General features: G+C 45.9%; 3 protein-coding genes across 4 annotated transcripts; 2 read left to right on the top strand and 1 right to left on the bottom strand.

Moving 5' to 3' along the window:
* Positions 1-185: 185 nt before the first annotated feature.
* On the bottom strand, positions 186-10,443 carry PLA2G7 (phospholipase A2 group VII). Of its 2 annotated transcripts, none has more exons than XM_059467527.1 (11): positions 9,972-10,443; positions 9,675-9,802; positions 7,495-7,645; positions 6,821-6,914; positions 6,119-6,187; positions 5,487-5,634; positions 3,984-4,097; positions 3,617-3,708; positions 3,035-3,208; positions 1,888-2,036; positions 186-1,542 (listed from the first exon to the last, which is right to left on the bottom strand). In XM_059467527.1, the coding sequence occupies exons 1-11, from the start codon at positions 10,363-10,365 to the stop codon at positions 1,439-1,441; spliced, it is 1,617 nt and encodes a 538-aa protein (XP_059323510.1). In that variant the 5' UTR covers positions 10,366-10,443; the 3' UTR covers positions 186-1,438. The 2 variants fall into 2 exon arrangements, with proteins under 2 accessions (XP_059323510.1, XP_059323511.1); XM_059467528.1 differs by having other exon boundaries at positions 10,039-10,270.
* A 101-nt stretch (positions 10,444-10,544) lies between these two features.
* IMP3 (IMP U3 small nucleolar ribonucleoprotein 3) lies at positions 10,545-12,668 on the top strand. The gene has a single exon (XM_059467529.1). The coding sequence runs from the start codon at positions 10,568-10,570 to the stop codon at positions 11,123-11,125; it is 558 nt and encodes a 185-aa protein (XP_059323512.1). The 5' UTR covers positions 10,545-10,567; the 3' UTR covers positions 11,126-12,668.
* A 5,335-nt stretch (positions 12,669-18,003) lies between these two features.
* ANKRD66 (ankyrin repeat domain 66) lies at positions 18,004-24,742 on the top strand. Its single transcript, XM_059469380.1, has 4 exons — positions 18,004-18,055; positions 18,167-18,383; positions 19,732-19,960; positions 24,320-24,742. The coding sequence occupies exons 2-4, from the start codon at positions 18,245-18,247 to the stop codon at positions 24,498-24,500; spliced, it is 549 nt and encodes a 182-aa protein (XP_059325363.1). The 5' UTR covers positions 18,004-18,055; positions 18,167-18,244; the 3' UTR covers positions 24,501-24,742.
* The last annotated feature ends 1,276 nt before the right edge of the window (positions 24,743-26,018 follow it).

Raw genomic sequence — 26,018 nt, 5'->3', positions numbered from 1 at the left:
TGTTTTAAGGACATCTCACCTTTTACTCTCCTTCTCAGGTGTTAAAAAGGGGGTGCTGCTTTATAGGGGTGTCCCATGTATAGCATAGCTGCTCCCTCCTCTTCAGAAGCTGTGGATTTTTCATGCTGAAACAAGGACTTAGGAACCCAAGGTGGCTGATAGTGAATCTCACAGTAGATCTCAAGTGTTAGTGCTGACTCAGTAAGACAAACACGTTTATTTGCTTAATAGAGACAATACAATTTAATTAAATTCTGAAAGATCTTAGGTGTTATTGCAATCTCATTTTAAGATCACGGATTATGTAAAATACTTAATTACACTGTTAATTTCTTAATTTGTTTGCTTCAGTGGTTTTGTTTATAACCTGATTTTGAAATGAACAGAATTTAGAAGACACCCTTCCATGGGGCAGCTTCAGGCAGTTCTGATCCAAAAAGGAGAACCTAAAAGGCCACCCAGGTGGGGGCTGACAATCTTTGTCCAGGTACTATCACTGCTGTCTGTATCTGTCAGTGGGAGCCAACTGGGTCCCCTAGAGACCATTGTGAGTACCTGGAGAAAGCTGAGTGTCTGGGGAGTGTTTCCTACCTGACCAGACCTCAGGAGCTGAAGCAGTGCTAACAAGGACCATGTAAAGGGAGCTGGAGAGGTGCCACATCTGTATTTCCCCTGCAGTCTGACTGTGTGATAGTGGAAACACAGACAAGGGAGGAGCTGCTGGAGCTTTGCCCACAGGCAATTACAGTTGCTACTAGTGTGACCCAGGGAAAAGCTTCTGAAATACAAACATCATCCTCTATGTATGGCACTAAACACATCTTAGGTTTAAGTGGATTAAGCTTCTGTGAGGAGTCCTGTGTCTGGACTTCCTCTGCTGTCAGCTGAAATCCTTCCTGTAGCTTTTACTGTGACTTATTTTAAAAAGACAGTCTTGAACATCACCCTCCACAGGCATCTCTAACTCCCAACTGTTGTCAGAGCACAGCTGAAATACTTAGAATCTAAACAGGAAAGTGGTGGTTTGGGGTTTTTTTTTTTTGTCTCTTTTCCCCTACCCTGCAGGAAAGGCTTGGTCGATGCAGACTGACATAAAGCTTGGTAAACAAACCTGTAGCTGAATTCCTTGGAGCTCAATCTGTCTTTCTGCAAACTTGATTCTAGTCAAAACCAGAAAGAGCATTTAAATTATACCCAGTGATTTCCCCAAGCTGCTTACAAAGCAGAAGTTACCCTATTACAGTATTTCAGAGCATCCCACTAACTCAATTGAACAGAAACCTCTGTTTTTATGATTATGTAACTTAGTGCCTTGCCTTTTTTTTTTGTTCCACGCCCCAAAAGCTTTGTTGGTGTTGAATGCCACCACATGTCTCAGCAATGTCTGACCAATATTAGTGTCCTGATGTCCATGGCATACAATACTCCTTTGTATTCCTTACTCAGGTTCAGCTGGAGATGTGTCAATGTTGGTTCCAGGAATAACATTGGGTCCTATGCCATCCACAAGTGAATCCCACTGATCAAAATCCTTCTTAAGACCTATAGGGTGGGGGAAAGAAAACCAAGTGGCCATGAGTTAAGTGACCAGCTTTTTGTCAAACTACACTGAAAAATGAAATCAATTTGGCAAAGTAGGGAAGGAAAAATGTTTTAAGGAGGGAAAAAATGATACTCCAGATTTTTTGTACCAGAACAAAATGTCAGTGATTTTCTCTGAGTTGCCAAGATTACAAAAGTAACTGACAAACCTCTAGAAGAAGTTTGACTTATTTTTTCCACTGACACACTTATTTTGATCTTGTTTTAAACTGAATGGTTATATAAAAAGCTTCACAGGAATGAAATATTAGTCAACTTCCTACTTTGCTGTAAACAGATACATACTCAGATGTTTCTGTAGGAAGGCTAATGAAGCATGATTGCTGATATCAATAGCTTCATTTGGATCTATTTCTCCTTTTAATTTGAAAAATCTTGCAATGATTCCTCCGCTCACAAAGGTGAAATCAGGAAAACTCTGATGTACTGACCCCCTGCAAAGAAAAATGATCAACAGCTTTGTAAGACTACATTAAATTGCCTGATTAAAAAATGTAAGACTTCGAATGTCGAATGTCTTGTGCTGTCTTTAAGATAAAACAGGTAATCTCACAAGCAAGATCAGCAGGAAATTCTGCCCTAACCACCGAAGGGAGGAAGGTTTGTACATGCTTGCTGTAAGTCACTGTAACTGCAACAGCAATAGAGAGCTGGTTTGGCAAAGCATCAAAATCAAGTTGTCTCCCTGCTCAGTGGTGCAGGGTAGAGCCATCCCTCCCCTGGCTGCAGAACTGCCCCCAGAAGGCTTTCAGCTGTTCAAATGCAGGTGCACAGGGCTCAGCACAAAGCTTGTGCCCCAGGGCAGGAATGCACACATTGGAGTGTCTTAAACTTGGGGACCCTGGCTGCTTTGAGATGCCTCTGTCCCTGCTGTGGGGGATGTATGGTTAATTTAAACATACAGTGAAAACCTGGGCCATGAGGACAGACATAATATCATTTAGGCTGGAAAAGACCTCTAAGATTATTAAATTCAACCATTAACCCAGCACTGCCATTCCAGCTCTAAACCATGTCCCTCAATGCCACACCTACATCTCTTTTAAACACCTTCAGGGATGGTGACTCCCCAGCTTCCCTAAACAGCCTGGTCCAATGCCTAACAACAGTTTAAATGAAGAAATATTTCCTATTATCCAATCTGAACTGCCCCTGGTATGACTTCAGGACATTTCTTCTTGTCCCCTGGGAGAAGAGCCTGACCCCCCACCTGGTTCCACCTTCCTGTTAGGGAGTTGTGAGTGAGGAGGTCCCCCTGAGCCTCCTTTTCTCCAGGCTAAACATTCCCAGCTCCCACAGCTCCTCTTCCTCCCCAGACTTGTGCTTTAGGGACTGTATGTCTGTCTGTCTGTCTGTCTGCAGTTACCTGTAACTGCACAGCTCCAACAAGAGCTTCAACCACAGATGGAAATGATAGCTCCTGAGCACTTACTTGATAGTGATCATCTTCTTGTTTGTGTCATTGGAGATGAGCTTCTTAATCTTTAAGATGTTCTCAGCCCACTGGAATTTTTCAGAGTTGATAAAAAGCAGTGGTTGCTGGACGCTGTTTTGGTAAATGTCATCACCTACAGGAAGCATCCATACATCGAGGGCAATGCCACACCTGCCAAACACATCTGGATATTGGCACAGAAGCAGAAAGCTTGGAAATTCTGAGCATGCTTTGAGTTGCAAGAGACATGGGAAAGAGAAAGTCTTTCTGATACTGAACAGGTAAATGAATCACTTTGTATCATAATTATCTCTACTCTGGGGGAAGAGAATTAGTCCATTCTTTCCATTTGTTGGTCTCCACTGACTGCAGGGTCCCACAGTATCATGATACAACAAGATGCAGCTGTTATGTTCCACCATATCCCCACACCTGGAAAAAGCATGGCTGGCAAAAGCAAGACATGCCAAACAACTCTCTTCTTCAGGAGTCAGTTAGTAGTTGGGGGATCCTAGGTAAAGTGCCCTGCTCCAGACCTCTCAAGTGCCAAATGTCTCTGGCCTTGTTTCGCATACTTACCTAAATCTTATTTCTTTGCTGAGACTTTCAATAACTGTAGCACCACCAAAAGAGTGTCCCATCACAGCTATTCTGCTAGTATCAACAGAATCCTGTCAAAAAAATCCAGGTGCTGTAAGAGACTTTCTTTCCCAAACTTAGGTTTTTAAAGGAAATAATTTTTTTAGACATTAGACCCTACTGAAGTAGGAGGAGCATAATTTCAGCTCTCTTATTCTCTATCCAGCTTTGGATGACCTGAGAATATTTTCAGAGATCTACACATTGATCTTCAGAATACTTTACATGAACCAGTTTAGAAATGGAAGGGGGAAATCAGAAGCATTATTAGATGTTTAACAAAATGCAGGTGGCATCTTCTACTCACTTTTAGGCTGTTCCAGTCAAAGTCTGAATGTAATACATTTGTTACTTCCTCTCCTGAATTGATTTTAAGAATGAGATTGAGAGCTTTAATACACTCCTGTGCTCTTTGCTGCACCTGGGGAGAAAGAAAGGGTGGGGCAGAGCAGTGGAAGGAATCATCAGACAACTGCCAGACCTGACAGCCCCTTGGACACAAGACTTACTCTGATAGTTTTCCCCCACTATTCTGAACTGCAGAATGGAGCCATCTGACAAACAACAAAATTGGTTTCTGGTGGTGTAAAGAGCTGAAGCTCTTGTGTAGAACCTCTGCACACAGAGGCATTTATCCCTGTAGCGTGCACCAAAGGCCATCAACTCCTTCATCCTGTCACTGCTTAAGAGAAGGGGTTGTTGGGATGTACAAAGGCTTAAGTTGTAAAACTCCAAGGAAGGCTGACTCACTGATGCTTCTCAGGCTGGATAAGCAAATGTCATTCCATCACTGCCCCATCACACAATAGCCTTGAAACTGTCTTTACACTGGATAAACCAAATGAAGAAAAAGTTAAGCCCATCCCATTTTTTATATATACTCATCCTTGAAAACTGTAGTGAAGCTGTTGCAAAAAAAGATTTTCATTGTTCCATAAGAACAGTTTTTAACTGGTGTGTCAGTAAAAGAAAAGCTTCAAGAAGAACCAAGGAATAATAGAACCAATGAATAGTAGTGATCTTGGGAACCAGTGTGTAGGCAGCCAACAAGATGTCTGTGCATCACTGAATTTCAAATAAATCCCAATCTCCCGACTTCTCTACTTGTGAAATTTGCAGACAACAGCTTCTGAAGGTTATTTCCAAGCTCAGATATTATACTCATGGGTAGGACATTTTACTCATCCAGGAAATGACTCTTGTACTATTGTCTGTATGGCCCAGGGAGATAAAGAGAAGCACCTCCCTGGCTAAGTTTTCATTAGCTGGAAAAACCACTCACATATTTTAAAGGTCAAGTGTATGCTTGGAAGAGCTTGTCAGTATGGCCACATTTCATCCAGCTTGGATACTGCTTATGATAAATTGGAAGTCTGCACTGTTTACATTGCTAAAATACACCTTCAAGTGTGGTAAGGACTATAAAACAAACATCCCACTCAGAGCAGACATGATTTATCATTCCATGGAACAGTAAATGAAAGTTAATGCAAGCCTAAGGCCACACAAACACTTGAGCTCAACTCTGTGTCACTTTTAGGCTGGGCTGGGCAGCAAAAGTATAAAAGACAGAGAAGAAACAGAAAGTTGATTGGAACCAGAAGAGAAACAGATGACTCAGCTCAAGAGTGCAACTTCAAGAAAAAGCTTTGTCGAGGGAGCAACTTGTGCTCTGAAGAAAGCTATTGTTGGCTGTTCCACAGGACTGGATCAATTTTCATATCTCTGCTCCCCTGGGCAAAGGGAGACTCTGCTAGCCCTAAACACAGCCCTCCTGCCACACTTCCCAGAGCAGAGCCAGCCCAGGCACCTGCTTATGGCGCAAGCAACGCTCCTCCTCGCCAGTTTTCAGTTTCCTGTAGTAGATCCACTCCTTCTCCATGTTAGGTGGAGACTCTTCCTGTGACTCAGAAACAGACCTTCTTTTACAATAATATGTGGCTGAAGCAGATTCATCTCTGTAATACAAGAGGAGGTTATTTCTGAGAGTGCATTCCATTTGGATTGAGATGCAGTCAGCCAAAGTTTCCAATTTCACTCATCTGAAGAGATTCAGCTATCAACCAGTGCTGTTGCAATTGCAACCCAAGTGCACACAGACTTTCTAAATAATACAATAACCCCACCAAAACTCCCACATCCTCTGTATTCTTCACCTACTTTATATTCTAACAAAAAGAGTGAAAAAAATAGCATATCTGAAATGCTATCTATGATAGCACAAATGATATCCAAGACTTTTCATTCTTGGGCTTATCTAAACAAAAGTCCCTTTGTTTGGAGAAGAGTTGAGCTACGGGCAGTGTGGGCAGGACTGAAAAAGAGATGTTAGTTTTTCTTTTTTAAAAAAATCCTGAAGCTCTTCTTTTAGAATAAATAACATTCTGTTCAATGTGAGAAAGTTGCTTTCCATCAGAACTCCCAAATGCACAGCACACTCACCTGTGCTCCACAGCAGCCACTATAAAGCCCTGAGAAGCCATCTCTATGCAAATAGCAGAATAGATTGTCCTGAAATAAAAACCACACTCAGGTGAGATGGCATTCTTTCAATTCCATTGCTCTTTAAATGCTGACCACACTAGGTATGCACTAGTCTCCACTCAATATTTGTTCTCTTTGAATCTGCTACCCAGCAGAGCAAGATTTCATATGTCAGGCACTAAAGCTTGTTCACAAAACCTTGGTACTGTTTTACTGTCTGTTCAGAAAGGAAGATGCCACTGATTTTTAATAAGTAGCACACACAGCACTTTGCATCTTCAAAGAGCTGTCCAAAAACTAACCAGCTAATTTTCACAACATCCTTATGGGCTGGTAAATATCTTCTCCTCCATCATAACAAAGGTAAAACACAAATGGAGCTCTGAGCAACCTGCTCTAGGGGAAGCTGTCCCTGCCCACAGCAGTGATGATCTTTAAAGGCCCCTTCCAGCCCAGGCTGTTCAATTATTCTGTGACCAACCATAGACCAGCCCTGCTGTTGTTTCAGTGGGGGCTAATGACACACAGCAGCCTGTTCTTCAAATCTGTTTCAGCTCCACAAAGATCTCACCCCCCTACTGAAATCTGTTCAGAACCACCCTTGGAGACTGCTGTCTCCATAGACAACAAAACCAGTTTATCAACAAACTGCAAAATTACCGAAAAGCTCCGAGTCCATGGGAAAAAACAAGAAGTGGGTATTTTTCTCCTGGCTTAAAAGCAGCATTTGACTTTGCAGGACAGGTCACTGAACCTAAATAAAAATGGAAGTGTACATCATTATTACTGGAATGAGAGAAAACATTTGTTCCTGTGTAAAAGATCCCAAAAATGTAGTGATCACTATTATCAGAGCAATCACCTAAAGATAAGGTGCCAAGACTCATCTTTAAAATAGAAAGCAAAAATGGATCTGCTTCTGAAAATACATTCTGCTTGGCAGAAAATACTTGTCTTCTCCCATCCACAGTCTGGCACAAGGTCTACATATCTCTGAAATCTTCATAGTCAGGCATCCAGGTCTTGCTGATATTCAGACCTTAGGATCTCTCTGACTTTTGTATATTTGCACATTTGCTTGTGGGATTTAAATCGCAACACACAGGTGCAGCTGACCTAGAGCAAACTGCCCAGACACTTCACACTTCTATCCACAGCAGTCAGGGGCTGCTGAGAGCTGGGGTCACATTCAGCACTCTCACTACACAAACCCATCCCACAAAACCACACTTTTTTACTAAAAACTCTTTTTCAGCCCTGCAGCAGTAACACCCTACTCATGGAGCATGGAGGCAGTGACAAGAATAAAGGAATAAAACCAGAAGGAGTCTTACCAACATAGTAATGGAAGAGCCTTTCTCCTACAACTCGGTACATATTAAGGAAGTCAGAGAGTCCCTGATAGTATTCTTTGTCTGGAATCCATCGTGCCTCTTCCATATCTGTGGCATCATATGCTGGATAGTACAGGCGCAAAAAGCTTCCCTGGGATTAGGAAAAAATTTTTTTACAAAAAGGAATATTGGTATTAATTTATATATGGCACAGAAAACGGAAGATTAAAACATTTATAGAAAAGGTTTTGGTAGCAAGAATGCAGTTCAAGAGAATGATGAGACTCTCATGAGAAAATTATTATCATCTACAGGCTTTGATGCCAATCCTACGTCAGAATCTTCCTGTGCCTACAATGAATTTAAAGTAACATGAGATAGACATCATCACAGGTGGAGATACACATCACCTTCTCTAGGTTAGCTTAAGGCTTATTAGAAATGCTTCATTTAATTAAGCTAATTATTACAAACACTCACTACCTCTTTGCTCAGTCCAGCATCTTGCTGAATCTTTTCTTCCATCTTCTTCACTGGGAATGGTTTGATGATGTGTTTTGGTAAGTTTTATAGGGCTGACTGTTAAGGGGTGACTGAAGATGACCTGAGAGCTGGAGCACCTCTCCAAGCATGACAGGCTGAGAGAGCTGGAGCCATTCAGCCTGGAGAAAATAAGGCTCTCTAACGTGGCTGTAGTGTTCCTGCCTGAACTGAGCAGAGGCTGTCAGCAAAGCCCTTGGGCAGCTGCACAGCAAGGGAGAACAATACATCCCTCTTCCTCCTCATCAAGATGTTCAGAAGTGTCTTGTAGTCCATCCTTCTAAACACAACTTTGTTAGCCTGTGTTTCATCTGCCTCTCTGTCTTACCACTAGTTCAAATCTCTTACTGTCTGCACTCCAGGTATCCCAGGAAAGTTCCCAAGCTTTCCACACACACAGGGACCTTCCATACCCCCTTGTCAATCTTTTTCCATCACAGACAGCAGCAATGTACCAATGCACAAAGCAGACTTCCCAGAAGATGAACTGTGTGCAGTTTGCATTCTTATTTCCTGGTTTGCAAAGGAATTTGCAACACCCCATTCAAATTCACTGTCTTGCTTTTGGTTTAGCAAGTTACAATCATGGCCAAAATAAACATGAGCTTTGAAATAAAGCCTGATTTCTTGAACACTAATTTATCAGTTTACCAAAAGTTTGTTTTATGAAGCTTGTTTTTATTCACTTATCAAACTTAAATCAACCTTTGACACAGAGACCATTGTGGAAGAACTTTCCTCCACATTGGTAGTGATATCAGCTTGATCTCAGAACAGTCCCAGTGAACCTCCCCAATGACTAACTGATTACCAGAAAGGGGAAGAGGTTCATTATTTATGCCTGAGAGAACTGCAGTTGTTCATAATGCTTATGTAAAAAAACTCACATGGGCTGACTGCAAAGAGAAACTCATAACTTCTCTGTGCTGATACAGAGTAAGCTCAGTAAAGGAAAGCATGTGAACCATCACAAACTGATCTCAAGTTCCACTCCATCTCGCTACTCTGTGGAGTAAAATCACAGTGTAAATGCAGGTGTATTCTCTCAAAGGCAAGAGGATTGGAAATGGAAACTCACAAGGAAGCTCACTACTTGTCTGGTTAACGCCCCTGTCTTATTATTGTGGCTTCTCACTGTGCTTACCTCTTGCAAAACTGATATCCTGTTCATCTCCAGTAAAATCTCAATAGACATCTCGTCTCTTACCCTGCAGCTGAAACACTAGATAGGCTCATCTCCCAACCCTGCCAAATCCTGTTGAGATCTTTGTGATGAGAGCAGCCACAGTCACAGAGACTGCATGTGGAGTCTCCTCAGGAGCCCAGCACAGGAGGCAGCAGTGGGGTGGGTGGGAAGAACCCCCTGGGTCTCAGGAGGACACAGTTTCTTTGCAGTATCTTTTGTAGGAGAGTCAGAAAGGCAAGGACGTTAGAAGAGGGAGGAATTGGCCATGGGAAAGGCTTGCAGGTTACATCCATCTGGTAAATGCCCAGCACACATCCTACACCAGGATGGAGAGGATAGAAAGCTCAGCTGTGAATGTCAGCATGGAGCACACAGGCAAGACCTTCTACTTTAAAACTGCAGCCATTTGTTTCACTAACATTGTGGCTTAAATCCAAACAGTCGAGAGCTTTACCTCAACTGCATTTTCTGTCATCAGGTCTGTACATCCAACTGAGTGTGGTCCCTTTCCTTCAGGGATCCTGTAAAACTTCTCAGTGCTGTTGGTGCCCCACATTTCTATTGGTGCCTTCACCGACGAATCTGGGGGAAAAAACAAAAGCAAATCAAGAGACCACCATGGCCTCTGTGACCAGACCACCCACTGTAACAAATCCAGCACGCTGAAAATCCAGAATTAGGGAAATGAAGATTGAGCCAATACGGAAATCTGCTCGTAAGAAACAAAGAAATCCCGAATTGTCAACCTGACCTGTTCTACTGGGGATTTTCCTTGTTGTATCCTGAATCCCAAGAAGGAGACAGCACGGTGCACTTACAGAAAAGCGGGATGAAACCTTTGGCTGGCGAGGCCGCGGCGGCACTCGGGAGATGTGCGGTGCTACGAACCGCACAGAGGGAGGATTCTGCTGCTCCTCGAGGAAAACCGGCCTGTGCATCAGGGGGAGTGGGATGTCACAGAGAAACACAACGCCGCTGCCATTCTTCCAGAAGGAATGACGAGTCCCAGGCTCGGCCCCAGGCGAGACGATGTCGGGCTGTCCGTGCCGGAGCGGGTGTCGGGGCGCTGTGGCCGTACCTGGGGTGACCCCTCCGCGCCGGGCTGGCCCCGGCGATGCGCAGAGCGCGGGGGAAAGCAGCCGCATCCCGGGTTGGGCTCTATCTGCCGGTGATCCCTTGGGGAAGGAGACACGGAGCCATCCTTCTCCCCGTACCCCGCCGCCCGGGGCGGGGCTCCCAGTGCCATGTCACGGCTGCTCCTCCCCGGAAAAGCCGCGGGGCCGGCGGCCGCTCCGCCCCGGAACAGTCCCTCTGAGGCGCGGCGCGGCGAATCCCGGTCCCGCAAAGATGGTGCGGAAACTGAAGTACCACGAGCAGAAGCTGCTGCGGCGGCTGGACCTGGTGAACTGGGAGGCGTCGGGCGGGAACTTGGCGGAGGTGCGGGCGCTGCGGCGGTACCGGGTGGGCCGGCGGGAGGATTACGTGCAGTACAAGGCGCTGGCCCGCGCTGTGCGCGCCCTGGCGCGGCGCCTCCGCGACCTGGGCCCGGCCAGCGCCGCCTTCCGCGCCCGCTGCGCCGCCGCGCTGCTGGAGAAGCTGTACGGGCTGGGGCTGGTGAACAGCCGGCAGTCGCTGGCCGTGTGCGAGAGCCTCTCGGCCTCCGCCTTCTGCCGCCGGCGCCTGCCGTGCCTGCTGGTGAAGCTGCGCATGGCGCAGAACCTGCGGCACGCCGTCACCTTCGTGGAGCAGGGGCACGTCCGCGTGGGGCCCGAGGTGGTGACAGACCCCGCGCTCCTCGTGCCCCGCGCCGTCGAGGACTTCATCACCTGGGTGGACGCGTCGCGCCTGCGGCAGAAGGTGCTCGACTACAACCAGGAGCGTGACGACTTCGACCTGGCCGCCTAAGCCTGCCATGCCTCACAGGACACGCTCACCGATAATACCACCACGGGATATTCACACACCTGCAAAGGGAGCCAGAAGGAAACTGTGCGCTTCCAGTGTCGTACTGACCTGCTCCTGGCTCCCTTTCACAGCTGATGCTTCCATTCATCCATTCAGAGGAACAACCTTTACACATCCCCTGCTTCAAGAATACATCCAGTGGCCTAGCTCCATCATCATCCCTGCCAGCTGTCCTGGTTTAGGGCAGATTTTTCTTCTTCCCCGCTTCACGCTCAGACCTAAAGGTGCAGAACTTATTTCTGGGCTCGATACAGATGGGGATACCAGCATCACCCCAGGACACATCTCAGCTCCATCATCGTGCCCAGCTCCCTCATCCTTAAAAGTGCATCTCCATCATCCTTACATCCCATAAAGCAAAAGTGCTTGGAAAAGTCTCTGCCCAGTTGCAGGAGAGGATTTTAGTCAGGCTTAAGTGCTTGGCAGCTTAACAGCAGCTGCTGGAAGGGGTTTTAAGCCAAGCTGAGCGACTGTTTGAAGACTGAGTTCAGCTGCTTCACTGCTCTTTTTCCAAGAGGTTGTTCTGGTTCCTCCTTTGGCTGTTGAATGCACAGGAATCAGTTACTTCTGGAAGCGTTTTCTTTTGCTATCAAGGAATAAGGAGAGGATTTCTCGGGGCCAGCAGTAAACAAGAAGGCCAAATACCATGTTTCTGGAACTGTTAAAAGTTTTAGCCAAAAACGGAATTAAAAACAAACCAAAAAAACTTTATTGTCATGTGAAGTTGTGAAGGGATGTTTGATGCTTTGAGTTGTGTCTTTGCTGTGTCGGCTTCCTGATGACCATTATGAATCATTTATGGATGAGGATCTAACTGGGGAGGTGTTGGAGCAAAAGCTGGTGTAACCATAACTGCAGATTTGGGGGAACTTTGCATTTAGTACATTAGCCAGGGTCTGTTGGGAACTTTGTTCATTTTTGATAAAAAAGCAGAAAAACAAAAATAAAACTGTTGGGTTTTTTAGTTGGTGAAGAAATGTGGGGACTGCTTTATGATATAGTTTCTCTGAGTTTATTCTGATTTTTAAATGGTCCAGTAAGCCCTGTTTCTGAACTTTTTTTTTATTTAAGTTTTTATGTAACTTATGTAAGTCTGGTTTTATTTTAATAGCTAGAAGGCTATTACTAAGTTGTAACATGTTTATCCTAGGAATGCTCTCTTTCCCTTACCTGGGGCTGTGAAAGGATTTGGCAGTAGGTTTAGGAGCAGAGCTGTGACTGTCCATCCCAAATCCAAAGAGCTGGAGTGCAGCTACTCTCAAAGCTCTGGATGTGGATGCCTTAGTGTGGCTTTTTTGAACAGAAAGTGTTCAGCTGAGGTATGTTTTGGAGGTACTGCATGACCATAATCTGTAACCAAATATTATGTCAGGCTTTTATAAGGCAAACAGAATGTTTACATTTCTTCCCAATCTCATAAGCCAGCTGTATTAAGCAGAACAATTAATAAAGCAATAGTAGATATTAAGAAAAGGACACTAAATGGGTGGATAAACCACTTGCCTACTACTGCTGTTTGTACCTGAATTTATTTCAGTAACCATAACCTCAACAACATCTTAACCTTTTTTCTTAGAGCATGCATCTTGCTCTAAGAAATGCAACCTGAAAAAAAGTTTCACACATGAAGCCTGACTTTTAAAGACCTTCCCAGCTTCCCTTTCCTCTAGAACAGTGCCATCATTTCTTGGGAAATTTAGAAGGTGCCTTATTCAGGTGCAGGTTAAAACAGTGCTTCTGCTGTGCTTTACTCTCTTGGGAGGAATTTAAGTAACAGCACAGTGACTGTGCAGGGCATTTTAGTACTGAGATGCTGAACTCCTGCTCTGCCCAGTGTGTCCAGCCCTTGGAGGAACTGTAGAAAAGGAAATGTCAAACCTCCAGCTTGTCAGCATCTGCAGTTTATATCATCAGCCCATTCCTTTTGTATGAAACCTACTTTTTATCATCAGCATCTGTAGCAGAAGAGAAATAACCCTGTAGACTGTTAAGCAGTGGGAATTGATTTCCCAAGAAATATGTAGGATAACAGCATCCATCACCCCTGCTCTCCTCCTATGGTACTGGAAATCAAATTGTTATGTTCTCTAAGAAATCAGGCTGTGTGTTTATATGTTTGTGTGCTTTAGCTCTGGAATTTCTTAACTGTGCTGGTTGTACAGTAGCTGAGACCTGAGATGAGTGTCCTGCTCCTCAGTTTGTAGCAGCTGGCATCCTCACACATCCCTGACCAGAGCTGGGTCCGCTTCAAGTACAATAAACAGATAAAATGGAAGTTCCAGCAGCACAGCCACATTCCTGCTGATGATGACAACCAGGGAAATAATGGCTTCCTTCCTTGTGTTCCACAGTGGTTTTGCCTTTAGTTCCAGGTTTGGGTTTGTTTTCCAGAGCTGACATGCTGTGGCCACTGCTGGGTGGTTCCCACTGCAGTTCTGGAGCTGAGGATTGAAAGGGCACTGGAAGCAGCTCCTACAGCCTTTCCCAACACTTGGATAAACATGGAGGCTTTTGTTAAATTCCAAGGCTGATCCAATGTCAGTAAATTTGGCACAGTTTCCATGGTCTTGTGTAAACTGGCATGAGGATATGATCCAACATTGCCCTTTTTTGGGCCAGGTCCTTCAAACTCTCCCCTCCAGAGCTCCGGGGACTTGCAGCAGGAGAACTTTGCATGTGAGAGTAACAGGATGGGGTCCTGGGTGTCACTGTGCTTCTTCCCTGTACCTTCTCAAGTGGGCTTGATGTTCCTCAGGTGCCCCAACATCTCCGTGTGTCTTGTGGGAAGTTGTTGCTGCAGGACAGAGGATGGTGGTGCTGGTGATGGGGCAAACTCACTCCATACCTGACAAAACCTGGCAAATGCCACCTCCATATGTGCCTGTCCCAGGAGCTGGGGGGTGCAGGGGTACCAGCTTCTCCAGAAAGGGAGAATGGGGCTGCAGGGGGGTCTGGGAAGTGCAAAAGCCATTGGAAAACAGCAAGCAGTTTCCAGGCAGGAGCTCTCACTTGGATAGTGGGCAGCAGGAAAGGAGATTTTACCAGGGCCTTTGGTTTTAGGTTCGAGGGGGTTATTTTTTTTCTCTGTTTTTTTTTTTTTTTCCTTTTTGTTTTTTCTCTTCTCTTTTTTTCCCTTTTATTGTTTCTTTTCTTTTTTTTTTTTTTTTTTTTCTTTCTTTTACTGACCTTGGCTTTCCCTTTATTTGAAAGCTGCCAAAGCAGAGAAGCTGAGGCTGAGGAATGTGGGGGAGCTGGAGGAAGGAGTCCTTCACACTGACACCTTTTGTGCTGCAGTGTGTAAAAAGCTGAGGCTGTCACTGAAATGCAAATGTGTGGCTTTTCACTGATCTAAGCTCCATTTTTTTCCCAGTAAACAAGAATGCTGCATGTTTTAAAGGCTGCTTTCATGACATTTTGGTGTGGCTTAGTGCTGACCTCAGTCAATCACTGACAGCACATCACCATGAGCCTTGGGGCTGAGGAAGGATGGTACATCCCCCCTCTCAAGATGGGAAATGGAGACTGAGAAACAAAGGTGGAACTGGGCAATTCCCAAGTTTTTGGGTGATGGTCCTATATCCTGGGCTAGGCCAGGGCCTCCCAGCCCTGCTGAAGGGCACTTCCCCATGCTCATGTCTGCAGCACTCCCCAGTAAGAAACCCCATAGCAGATGGAAGCATCACTGTCCCCTTTTTGAGCTCTGAATAAGGTTTTAAATACATCCCCTGACAGATCTGACCCTGGAGACTGCCATTTCTCATCACCAGGGAATGGGATCACCTTAGTCCCTATCCCAGAAGCCAAAACACTTCAATATTCACTGAATCTGGGGGATTATTATCTTAAGAGTTATGTCAACATTTACATGAGAGCCCCAGCTCTTGTCCCTGCTTTTAAATACACCATTTTAGGCAGTGAAGCATTTTTTCTGACCCACTGTTTGCTGTTTTAGGCCTGCAGCAGGACTTTGTAGCAGGAAACTTGCCTGCTGGGAACTACCCCCTCTCACTTCTCTGCAAGCACAGCAGTCTCTTCCTCCCTCGTATCAGCTGATTTTGAAGACAAAAAGTGTTTTGTTCCCAGCAGGCAGAGAAAGGGGAGGCTACCCATTAATGAGAGATGGAGATCTGAGCATGTCCCATTCCTTCTGGAGCTGCTATTAGGGGATCCCATGTGTCCCCAGCAGGGTGTCACCACAGTTTGATCCCACATGTCCCCAGCAGTAAATCACCACAGTTTCTGCGCTGCTGTGAACACGTCAGCAGGGTTGGTGAGTGCAAGCCCAGGCAGCACCACCACCCCAATCCCTACCCAGAGGAGCCACCAGCTCCTGAGAGGTTGGAATGGCTGTGTCACAGGGTAAAGTGCAGCCAGGCTGACCCGGCGGGTCCGTGTGGCTGACATGGCAGTCCTGAACTTGTCCCTTGTACCTGAGCTTGGACTTGAAACACACCAGGGGAGCCATGTCCTAAAACCACCTTCTCTCCACACCATCTCCAAGAGCAGCTGGGGCACAGGGTCCCGTGCATGTATGGGGATGCTGGGCTTGGAGAAGGTGAATGCTGTGCCCTCAAACCTCCTACACCTTGGAATGCTGTGCCCTCAAACCTCAAACCTGGAAGAGCCTTCAAACCTCCTACACCTTGGCCCTCTCAGCTTCCCCGAAGAATGTAGGTGGGGAAGGAACGCTGGAAGTCACCTAATCCAAACCCCTGCTCAAAGCAGGGCGCACATGGGGCTGCCTCAGGTCTGCATGTCTCAGTGCGGGACACCTGAAGCACACTTTAATCACCCTCGCTGTAAATTATATTTTCCTCTTCCATCTAGTCGAAGTTTCCCCTGCTGCAGCCTGGGACTGCTGCGTCCCATCCCCACGCTGGACACAGCCATGTTTGAGGCGGGTTATATTTCCCTGAATGCTGTCCACACACGGATAGGCAAAGCGACATGTCCTCTGTCACCCCTGTCACCCCGTTACCCGGGTGTCATTCCCACCCTTCCACAGGGATTTGGGGCTGGATAGGGGGCTGGAAGGAAGAAAGGAAGCGGAGGAGCGCGATCCCTCGAGGGCTGGGCACAGGGAGTGCGAGCACTGAAGCTGCGTGAGGTGCTGCGCAGAAATTAACTCCTTAAAATTCTCCTCACGTCACCATTGCTCCTCCCGTGCTCCCCCCAGATCCTCTTTTTGCTCTTTGCGGGGCTTCACGTACCTGCTGTGCGGTGTCCCGGTCGTCCCCTGCTCCCGTCCCGCCGTCCCAAGGAGCGGAATGTCCCCTCTGGCCACCCACGGCCCTCCGGAGCCGGGCGAGCAGCGGCTGCTCCCTCAGGACGCCGCCTCTGTCGCAGGCACAGCGACTGCCGGGCTCTCCCCGAAGGGGAGGGACCAAACTTTGCCTTAGTTTCCAGCTGAGACAATCTGAGAGAAATCCTCCCTGGGCCTGGAATACAAAGTTCTGCTATGGAGGCACGCCCAGCACTGCCTGCGCGTCCCGGCGGAGCCCGTGGCTGCTGAGGTGCTGGGCCGTGCCCCGGTAGGGCAGGGACAGAGTCATGTGCGGGCTCTTTGTGTGTGTGAGCTCGGTATCTCCCGGCTGGGGCTGGCTCAAGCAGCAGGAACCCCGAGGGAAAATTCCCCCGGATGGGTTGCAACACCCCGTGGAGGAGCTGCAATGCCTGTGGCCGGGTGAGCAGCGGAGGACGGCGCTTTGGCTCAAGGTTGTGCTGTAAAAATACAAATCTTTTCCTGTGTCCTTATAAAGCGGATAACCACAGTCTAGGGAGGCAGATCCCACTTTGGGTGTGACATCTGGGGTGGCTGCAGAGGAGTTTAGCACAGGTTCCTACCTGTGGGGCAGATCTGTACTCACCCTGCTTTGCATAGTCCTGGCGTTTGCCCCCTCAGTCATGCTGAATGCAGGGAGTTCGCCTGAAGTAATAAAAGATTAATTTTGTGAGAGATCCGCAGCTGTGAAATGCCCCAATGAGCTGCAAGGCTAGCAAAGGGAGGCAGCAGGGGAGGTAGAATTTGGCTTGGCTTAAATTGCTCATGAAGTTGCTCCTGTGGACTGTCCCCTTGGACAGCTGCTGAGTTCCTGCCTTGGGATCAGCAGCTTCCCTTCCCTAACAGTATGGGTATGAGCTGAAGCTGGAAAAGAATACAAAAGTTGTATGAAAAGGTCCAAGATTTTTTTTTCCTGTACTCTTGTCCAGACTTCATTTCAGTGATGGGCTGGATGCATTAAAGTTTGACATTTTCAGGATAGATTTGATGCTGGTGAAAGGTGTTGGAGAACAAGTCAGAAGATCTTTTTTTTAATCTAAAGGAACAGGTTCTTCAAGGTAAGTGAGAGACAATGAGGAGGAGGAAGCAGTACACAGGTGGTTAGAGTAACAGAGATCCCATGATACTTCTTTGGCCCACTAGGGGCTCCAAAATTTAATTTTCTTCTTTATATATTCAGATTTCCCAGATGTGCAGGAGTCAAACTCAGTAGAAGACAAATATGGGTCTTTCTTTTGGATCTTATCTACACAGTCCAACCACCCAGGTGTGAAACAGGCTATGAATCTTAGTTTAAGACCATTCATCCTTGCCCTATCATCTCTTTTTATATGCTTAATTATTATCCCTTTTTATCATTTTCACTAAAGAACATCAGAGGATGCTTGCATAGATGTTTCTGTTTCTGATTTTCTCTGCAATAAAATGCTACCAGTAATGCTGCAGCACTGGCAAGGGAGGAGCCAGTTCCCATGGTTAGTGAGCACAACAAACCTGTAGCAAATGTTCAACTTTAGCTGCAAGTCCTTTATATAAAGGACTGCACTTTGCTGCAGATTTCTGTGTCTACAGACCAAAACTCACCATCAGTATGTGATCACTGGTTTGAAGATAATTTATTTTTTTCCCCCATCATTCCTTTTTCCTGTTTTTTGCATAAATCTTGGTTTCTCATGGTGCCTGTCTCATTTTTAATCCAGGAAGCTGCTGAGAGGAGCTGACCATCAGTGCACACCACTGAATGAGCATCTCTCTGTCACCACGTGCCTTCCTGCAGCATGACAGAGCTCCATGAAGCCGTGGCTGTGGGTGACTATGACCTGGTTAAGAAGATTTTGAAGGCAGGGCGTTGTGACCCAAACCAGAAGGATGTTGACTGGCATGGCAGGACCCCCCTGCACTGGGCTGCTGCCAAAGGTAAGGGCACCCCCAGCTCTGCTGCCTCTGTGAATGGACATCATAAAAGGTGATGGTGATCACCTGTGATTGTATCTAGGCTGGCAAAATCTCAGCTTGTGTTTGGTAATTTTGTCCCTAATGTGCAAAAAAAAAAAAAAAGGTTAAATATGCATTTAAATGGGAACTTTGCCTACAAAATAGTCTATGAGACTGCTGTTAAACTGATTTTTAGCTTTTTTGCTTCCATCGCACAACAATTTGCAATTTACATGATGTACACATAGGGAATGGCTGCTTTTTCCCCCTTTTCTAAGAGATGACTCCCTGAGTTTGTTTCTCATGTACACCTGTGGGAAAGAGCAGGAGGTCAAACCCACTGTATTTACACCAGGTATTTATCAAACCAATTAGAACAAAATAATAACTGCATTTTTACATTGCTCTTTATATCCCCACCTTTTGAATGAACAATGCAGGACCAGAGCTGCTTGCAGCTCCCATTTGGTCCTTCACCTTCAGAAGTGTCTGGTAAACTCAAATATCCCTTTGCAGCCCAAAAAATAGATGATGCAACAATAAATAATGTATAATTCCACACAGTGTAAAATGGGAAACTGGACCTCTACTTCTCTGTGCTACAGTATTTGTTGGGATCTCATGTCATCACATCTGTCTTTGCTCAGAAATCAAGTGTGTGATTTCCTGTTTTACACTTAAGACCATGTATCCAGCATCAAATGGATTATTAGGCATTTGAACATTAGCAAAGGGGACTGAGCTACTTAACAAAAATGATGGTGAGAAGCTGACAGAGCCTAGATGTGATTTGGAGTAGTCTAGCTCAGTCAAGGCAGTGTGAAGTGGTTTAGAAATAACTTTTTTTTTTTTTTTTTTTTTTTTTTTTTTTTGCTTCTTTAAGCAATTCCACTAGTTAGAAAAATGTGAAAGTGAATGAAGAAGCAGTAGTTTCTCCACCTGCTATCAAAAAATCTTTGTTTTAGTAAAGCTGTTCACAGATTTTCCCATTCTCAATGTTTAAATTTTATTTTGCAATTGAACTAAAAATCAAAATGAAGCAATGAAATAGCCAATTGGTCAATGACTAATTGAGATGTGCTGTTCAGAAATTAGAAAGCTTTTTGATTTGGTTGTTGTTTTTGTTGTAAATTTATCCTGGAAAATGTCGAGTTTGAGAGAAAATAACCAGCATTTTCAGTTCAGTATCCCCGATATGATAAACCAGATAGTCAGGTGGGTGAAATCTGTGTCTGAGGGAATTATGACCAGCTGTGTGTGACCCCCTTGTGCATCCCGAAGGTATAAATTGTAAAGCATCTTCTCTGCTGGCTTTGCTGCGCGTTGCCAGGGCGGTCGGACCTGGTCAGGCTCCTGGTGGATCACGGTGCCCGGCCCTGCCTGCGGAGCGATGTGGGCTGGACCGCGGCGCACTTCGCTGCCGAGGCGGGCAAGCTGCGGGTGCTCCGCGCCCTTCACTCCCTGCACGCTGCTGTGGATGCCGCCGACCTCTTCGGAGACACTCCCCGGAGGCTCGCGGAGATCTACGGACACCGGGAGTGCTGCAGATTCTTGGAAAAGTGAGTAGTGGTGGCAGGTCTCGCTGCGGCTGCAGTGAAAATTAACTTCACTGCTCCACAGAGGACCAGAACACACAAGGTGTGTTACTATCTTCCCACCCAAAGCCTGCTAAAGCCCTGACACACAAGCTGTAGTGGACGAGCAAACACGGGCCTGTCAGGGGGAAGCCGTGAGAAGACATTCTTTTATTCCCCTGCCTCCTGCGGTTTCCCTTGGTATGTTTTCAAAATCGTTACCACTTCATGACATCATTATTTTTGTAAGGATGTTGCAGAGCCGTTATTAAGCAACTGAAATAAAAGCAACAACTGGCAAGTGTTAAGCCCTTACAGTGGTGAATAGCAAATGCACGGGTTGAATTCTTTAGGAACAGCCCTCGGCAGCTGTGTGTGTGTCTGTGTGTGTATATATATTTATATGTATATCATTTGGCTTTCTTATAGTAAAGAAAAAAAGCCACCCTATTTTTTACATAATCACTATAAATTAGACCACTTAATAGGATGGTCATATAGTACTTCCAAATTTTGGGAAAATCTTTGCTGTCTTAATTGCTTACAGTTAGCACTGTGGCAGCACATGCCATAATAAATACGTTTTTTAATGGTTCCCAATTACCATTCCTGTTTTTCAGCTGTTGGCTCGGCTCACAGGTATTTTCATCCTTGCAAAGGTGTTTCCCTGGATCAGGATGCTTTACTGCAGAGGTTTGAGCTGTGTCCCATCCTTCATCTCTGTAAAGGAGTGGGACAGATCACCAGAGGCCAACCAACTTGTTCAGTGCAAGCCACGGTCCCAACACTACTTTACTTCAACACACTGCCCACAAAAGACACATGTGCCAGACCCTGGAATGCTGAGAGCTCCCAAAAGTGTTTTCTCCCTGGATTTTTCTGTGACATTAGAGTCCCATCATCATCCTTCACTGGCACCACTTCCACATTCTCAAGACTGCTTTGATACCATATATATCTTGTTTGTTGTTTTTTTAATAGGCATTTATCCAACTCAAAGTCTCCAGCTTGCCAGTGCAGCACACAAGCTGCCAAGTTTGAAATCAGGCACGGTGACAGGCAGATATCTGAGGAGGCCAGTGCCTTACAAATGCCACTTTTCATTAATCCATATAAACTTTTCTGTAGGTACTCCTGTCCTTCTGCTGTACTTCTTCAGCTTGGTTCCTGCTGAAATGCCCCATGCCCACCTTTTATCTTGACACATCAGAGTCCTTCCAGAAGAAAAGACAGCCAAACTGGGCAAAATTTCCCTGTACAGAGCCCAGAAAACTTTGTAGTGGAGGCACAAGCTCTGGTTTCCAAGCTCTGGTTTCCAAACTCTGGCTGTTGGAAGCTGCTAATAGCTTTGCATTTTAACTGCCCACCCAACACAGAATCATAGAATGGTGGGAAGGGGCCTTAAAGCTCATCTCATTCCAACCCCTTACCATGGACAGGGACCCCTTCCACTAGATCAGATTGCTCAAAGCCCTTTCCAGTGTGATAGAGCTGAACACTGCCAGAAAAGGGCATCCAGACCATCTTAGAGCTAAAGTCTTTTTGGGTTTGGAACTGACACGCCGTAATCTTCCACTATTCACCACTTTCCTTCCACACAGATGTATCAGCTCTTCTTACTTTCAGACCCTCAGTTTAAAGGCATTTAGGCAGCCAGCAGCTGATAATGAAGCTTTGCAAATTAGATTTTTTTACTACCTATCCAGTGTCTAGGTAGTAAAGCTCAGGTCGGCCAGACCTCTGAGAATGGGGCATTGTCTTCAAGTGGAGATTCTCTTTATACTCTTCTCAGCTCTTGGCATACTTAGTTTCTACACCAGAACAGGTAAATATTATCTAATCCAGAAGATGAAAGTCTGCAGACTTCTGTCCCTTGGATGAAAAATTTATAGCAATTACTTGCCTATTCAATGCTGTCTGTTTTGCACTAATCTCACCAGTAATTCCTGCCAAGTCTGTAGAATTTCCTGTGCCCTGGATGTGCTCCAGAGCCATAGGAGCAGGGGGCAGGGGAATTGGCTGGATGATGCCAAAGGGCAATGCCTGTGGCAGGCAGAGGTGCCTGGGAGAATGATTGACAGGTTGATTGCCAGAATGATTGACATCATCATCTGAGACACCTTAGCAACAGCCCATGGTGACTCAGGTCAGCTGATGAAGGGCTTTCTGAGGTGAATGACTCAGATTTAAAGTGGAAAATTCATGATTTAAGGTGGAAAACTTGTCTTTCAGAATCACATGCTGGCCTGACTCATCCCAGAGCTGCATGGCTCAGCATGGCTGGGATATCTAATGACTGGAAGATGCTTCAAATGCCCAGTCTAGAACACACGCAGAACCTGTACAATCACCTCATGGCCATAACCCAGCCTGTGGGCAGCCACAAGTTTATCACTGAGGCTCAGGAATACTTTTTAAAACCAGCCACTATCATTTATGACCACAGTGGATGCTTTCACCCTCAGACTGGCATCACATCAGCCAACTTGGAGTAAACTAGGAGGAATGGTTGTCACTTGTAGTGTAATTTCGATTACTGTCTGCTCCTTCAGATGTGCAGAAGGTCCCAGAGGTGATGTCCCCGGTCAGGCAGTGCCAAAGAGTACAAGGCAGCACTGTGTATGCCTGAGACAGAGAATTAAGAGTGTGCTTGCACAAAATACTGTGCGGCACAGAGCATCTCTGCTTTCCACACAGTGGTGTGTGTGGGATATAAATATGAGGAACATTTTGTTACACACCATCCCTGTCATATTTGGATATTTGCCTGTCATGCAAAAAGAGAAAAAAGGAAATTTTTAAAACCATCTGAGGGTCTGCACCAACTGTAGGGCTGATGTGCATATCTACATAGGCTATGAGCATCCAAATCCTTCATTAATCCAAATTCAGCCCCCTCTAGCACCATGTGACCCTTGCATGCTGTTTGTTGGTCCCCAGGTGTTGCCAGCTGCCTTCCTGGGCCAGGCCACGGAATTATGCTGAGGACTGCACCCACATGGAAATATGACATGTATCAACATGTAAATATTATTAACTTGCAAATATTAGGAATATTCCGCTGCTGAGTATCAGTACCATTCACTGAGGTTTGCATGAACATGCAAAAGTTAGGAAACAGCTGCTTTCAAAACAGCTGCTTCTGAATAGCAAATGCGTATTTTACATTAGATTTGGCTTGCATGAAAAAGGCTTTACTCTTGATGCTATGAGACCTACCAAAAAAGGCACAGAGCCCATGTCTGCTGCCAGCCTCTCTGCAAAGTGCCAGCTGTTGAAATTGTACCCAAGGGTCCTGCTGTCTAAGATCAGGGCATATATATACTAATGTGTAAATAAATAAAGGAATCTTTATATTTAAAAGTTTTATAGAAAAAGGTTTCTTGCCCTTGGGAGCAGATACTTAATAGAAGACAATAGGGTAGTTCAGTTGGAAGGGATCTACTGCTAGTCCTATGTCCTGACCACTTCAGGACTGACCAGAATTTAAAGCATCTTAAGAAGGCCCAAATACCTCTTAAACACCAGCAGCTGTGGGGCATCAACCACCACTGTCAAACATAGGCCCTGTGGAGACCTTAGAGCACCTTTCAGTACCTGAAGGGAGCCTACAAGAGAGCTGGAGAGGAACTTTGGACAAGGGCATGGACAAGGGGGAATGGCCTGGGTAGGTAGGATTAGATATATTAGGAATCAATTCTTGACTGTGAGGCTGGTGAGGCCCTGGCACAGGTTGCCCAGAGAAGCTGCAGCTGCCCCATCCCTGGAAGTGTCCAAGGCCAAGCTGGGTGGGGCTTTGAGCAGCCTGGTCTAGGGGAAGGTGTCCCTGTCCATGGCAGAAGGTATGGAATGAGATAATGTCCCTTCGAGCTGAAACCATTCTGTGATTCTATGACATGGAAAGCCCACGTGATGAGATCCATCAATATGGAGCTGCTGACTTTGCTCTGTGCTGGCAGCTAGAACAGCATTGCACTCATGTGACAGAAATGCTCTCTTACAGAAAAGAAGGATTTTTCCTGATATTGGATGGTTTTTCTGACAGAGATTCCTGAATCCTGAGTGTCTACAAAATCAGAGCCCTGCAGGAGGAGGAAAGGGTTGGTCTTCTCCTTGGCAAGATTTACACTTGGAATGTCCATGTCTGGATGCAGGCAGTGCTGGGGCCCAGGGGCTCCCTGTGAGGGGAGGTTGGGGCTGCACCATGCTAGACACACTGTGGTCTTTCTCAATTGTGGGTGGCATCAGGGTTTTGACCTGACTGAGACACAAGCCCTGAGCCCCCAGATGGGCACCCGTGAACAGAGATGTGTGTGCTGTGCTCACTCTTGGTTTCTCTCCCAGAGCAGAGGTGGAGAGCAGGAACTACTGCAGGAAAGCTGCTCTGAGAAAAATCCCCTTAGACCAGAGAGATGAAGACTGGGAACTCAAGAAAGAAGAGCTTAAGAAAAATCCACCATGTTTTTGGGAGAAGGGTACAGCCTCTATTCTAAAGAAAAATGGGGGGAAAAGGGGGAAGCAGTAGTGTTTGGTGCCTGTTTGGTGCCTCTGAGCACTTGCAATGCAGAGCAAAGGCACTGGCAGACTTCAGGTGGATCTGTAGTGTGATATTTGTGTGAACAGAATAAGCAGAAGGCTACAAGAGTGCATCCTTAGAGACATGCTGTAAATAATCTCCTTAAGAGCTAGAAGAGCTTCAGCCTCTCTGTGTGTTTCTATGTATCTGATCTCTAAAATAAAAACAATTGAAGGATATGTTTAAATATACCAATACTGTAAATCACTGCAATGTTTAGAGTTCCTGCAATGGCAGTTACACATATTGCCAGGGAAAAAAATAGTCTTGATCCTACCTGATTCACAAAAGCATCTTGGATTGTGGTTCTGCTTGCTCTGCTGATGTCTGTGGCCTTTGCATCTTTACTTCTGTCACTGAGTCAACCAGGAGGCTCTACATGGACTTGCAGCCTCTGGTGATGCCTGTCTCATTTCTTGGAAGTGAGATGTACTTGCTTCTTCTGGATAAAGCTGAGATATTAATGCTAAGCTTTCACTTGACACATGGGTCCAACAGCCTGAATCTTCCATTCCTGGCCCAGTAAAAGGGAAAATATGCTCCTTCCTTGCTGCTTTCAGACAGCTGTGACTACCAAGGGTACTGGAGCACTGCCTTTTTTTAGCATTGTCCCCAGCCATATTCATGTTTCTGCAAATAGAAAGGGTGTGCAAGTGTTATTGAGTTCTGCTTCTGCTCATCAATGCTTTCCATGGCAAAAGCATTTTTAACACTTTCACTTCTCAGTCATAAAGACTTGGAATGTGACTCAGAGTGGTTTTCTATACTGTACCAGCACAGGGCAGCCCTTCCCATTGAGTTCTGACACCTGTCATGTGTCAGCTTCTCCAGGCTGGGCACATCCTGCATCTGTCCCCATGGGCTGTGCAGGGTGGTTGTGCTGATGGACACCCTGTCCCCTGCAGTGCCAGCTGAGTGGGGCTGGTGCACAGGAGTGGGATTCTGTGCTGGCTGTCACATTTTCATGGGGATGGAAGGAGGGATCTGCAGTGTGATTCAGTGGGACTGTGGTGTTTTATGTGGTGATTTTTGCAGGCTGGATTTTGCCTGCTGAGTCTTGAGGCATGTGAGATTGGGAGGGATAGATGTTGCACAAGATGTAGAGTATGAGATGGATCTTCCAGGGCTTTCCTGCAAAAGTGGTTGGGATTGTCATGTTAAAGGATGAAGATCATGAAGAGCAGCAGGGGAAGAAGGGATGTGTGGCTTTTTGTCCTTTCAAGGTCTCTCCCAGGGGAGATGTGTCCAGAAGAGATGCTTACAATCTGCCTTTGGACCTGAGCTGCTGGTAGAAGTGACCAGTTCAGGTTCTGCTCCATTCTGCATGTTTCACCTGCTGTGGTGGGTTGACCTCAGGAGCAGCTAGATGCCCACCCAGCTGTTCCTTCACTGTCACCCTTAAATGGGGTGGAAAATAGGATGGAAAGCTGATGGATCGAGAAAAATACAGTGAAATCACTAACCAGT

This window comes from Ammospiza nelsoni, chromosome 3, assembly GCF_027579445.1.
Source record: "Ammospiza nelsoni isolate bAmmNel1 chromosome 3, bAmmNel1.pri, whole genome shotgun sequence".
Lineage (NCBI taxonomy): Eukaryota > Metazoa > Chordata > Aves > Passeriformes > Passerellidae > Ammospiza > Ammospiza nelsoni.
Note: the sequence above shows the minus strand (reverse complement) of the source record. Positions and strands in the feature narration are given on the sequence as shown.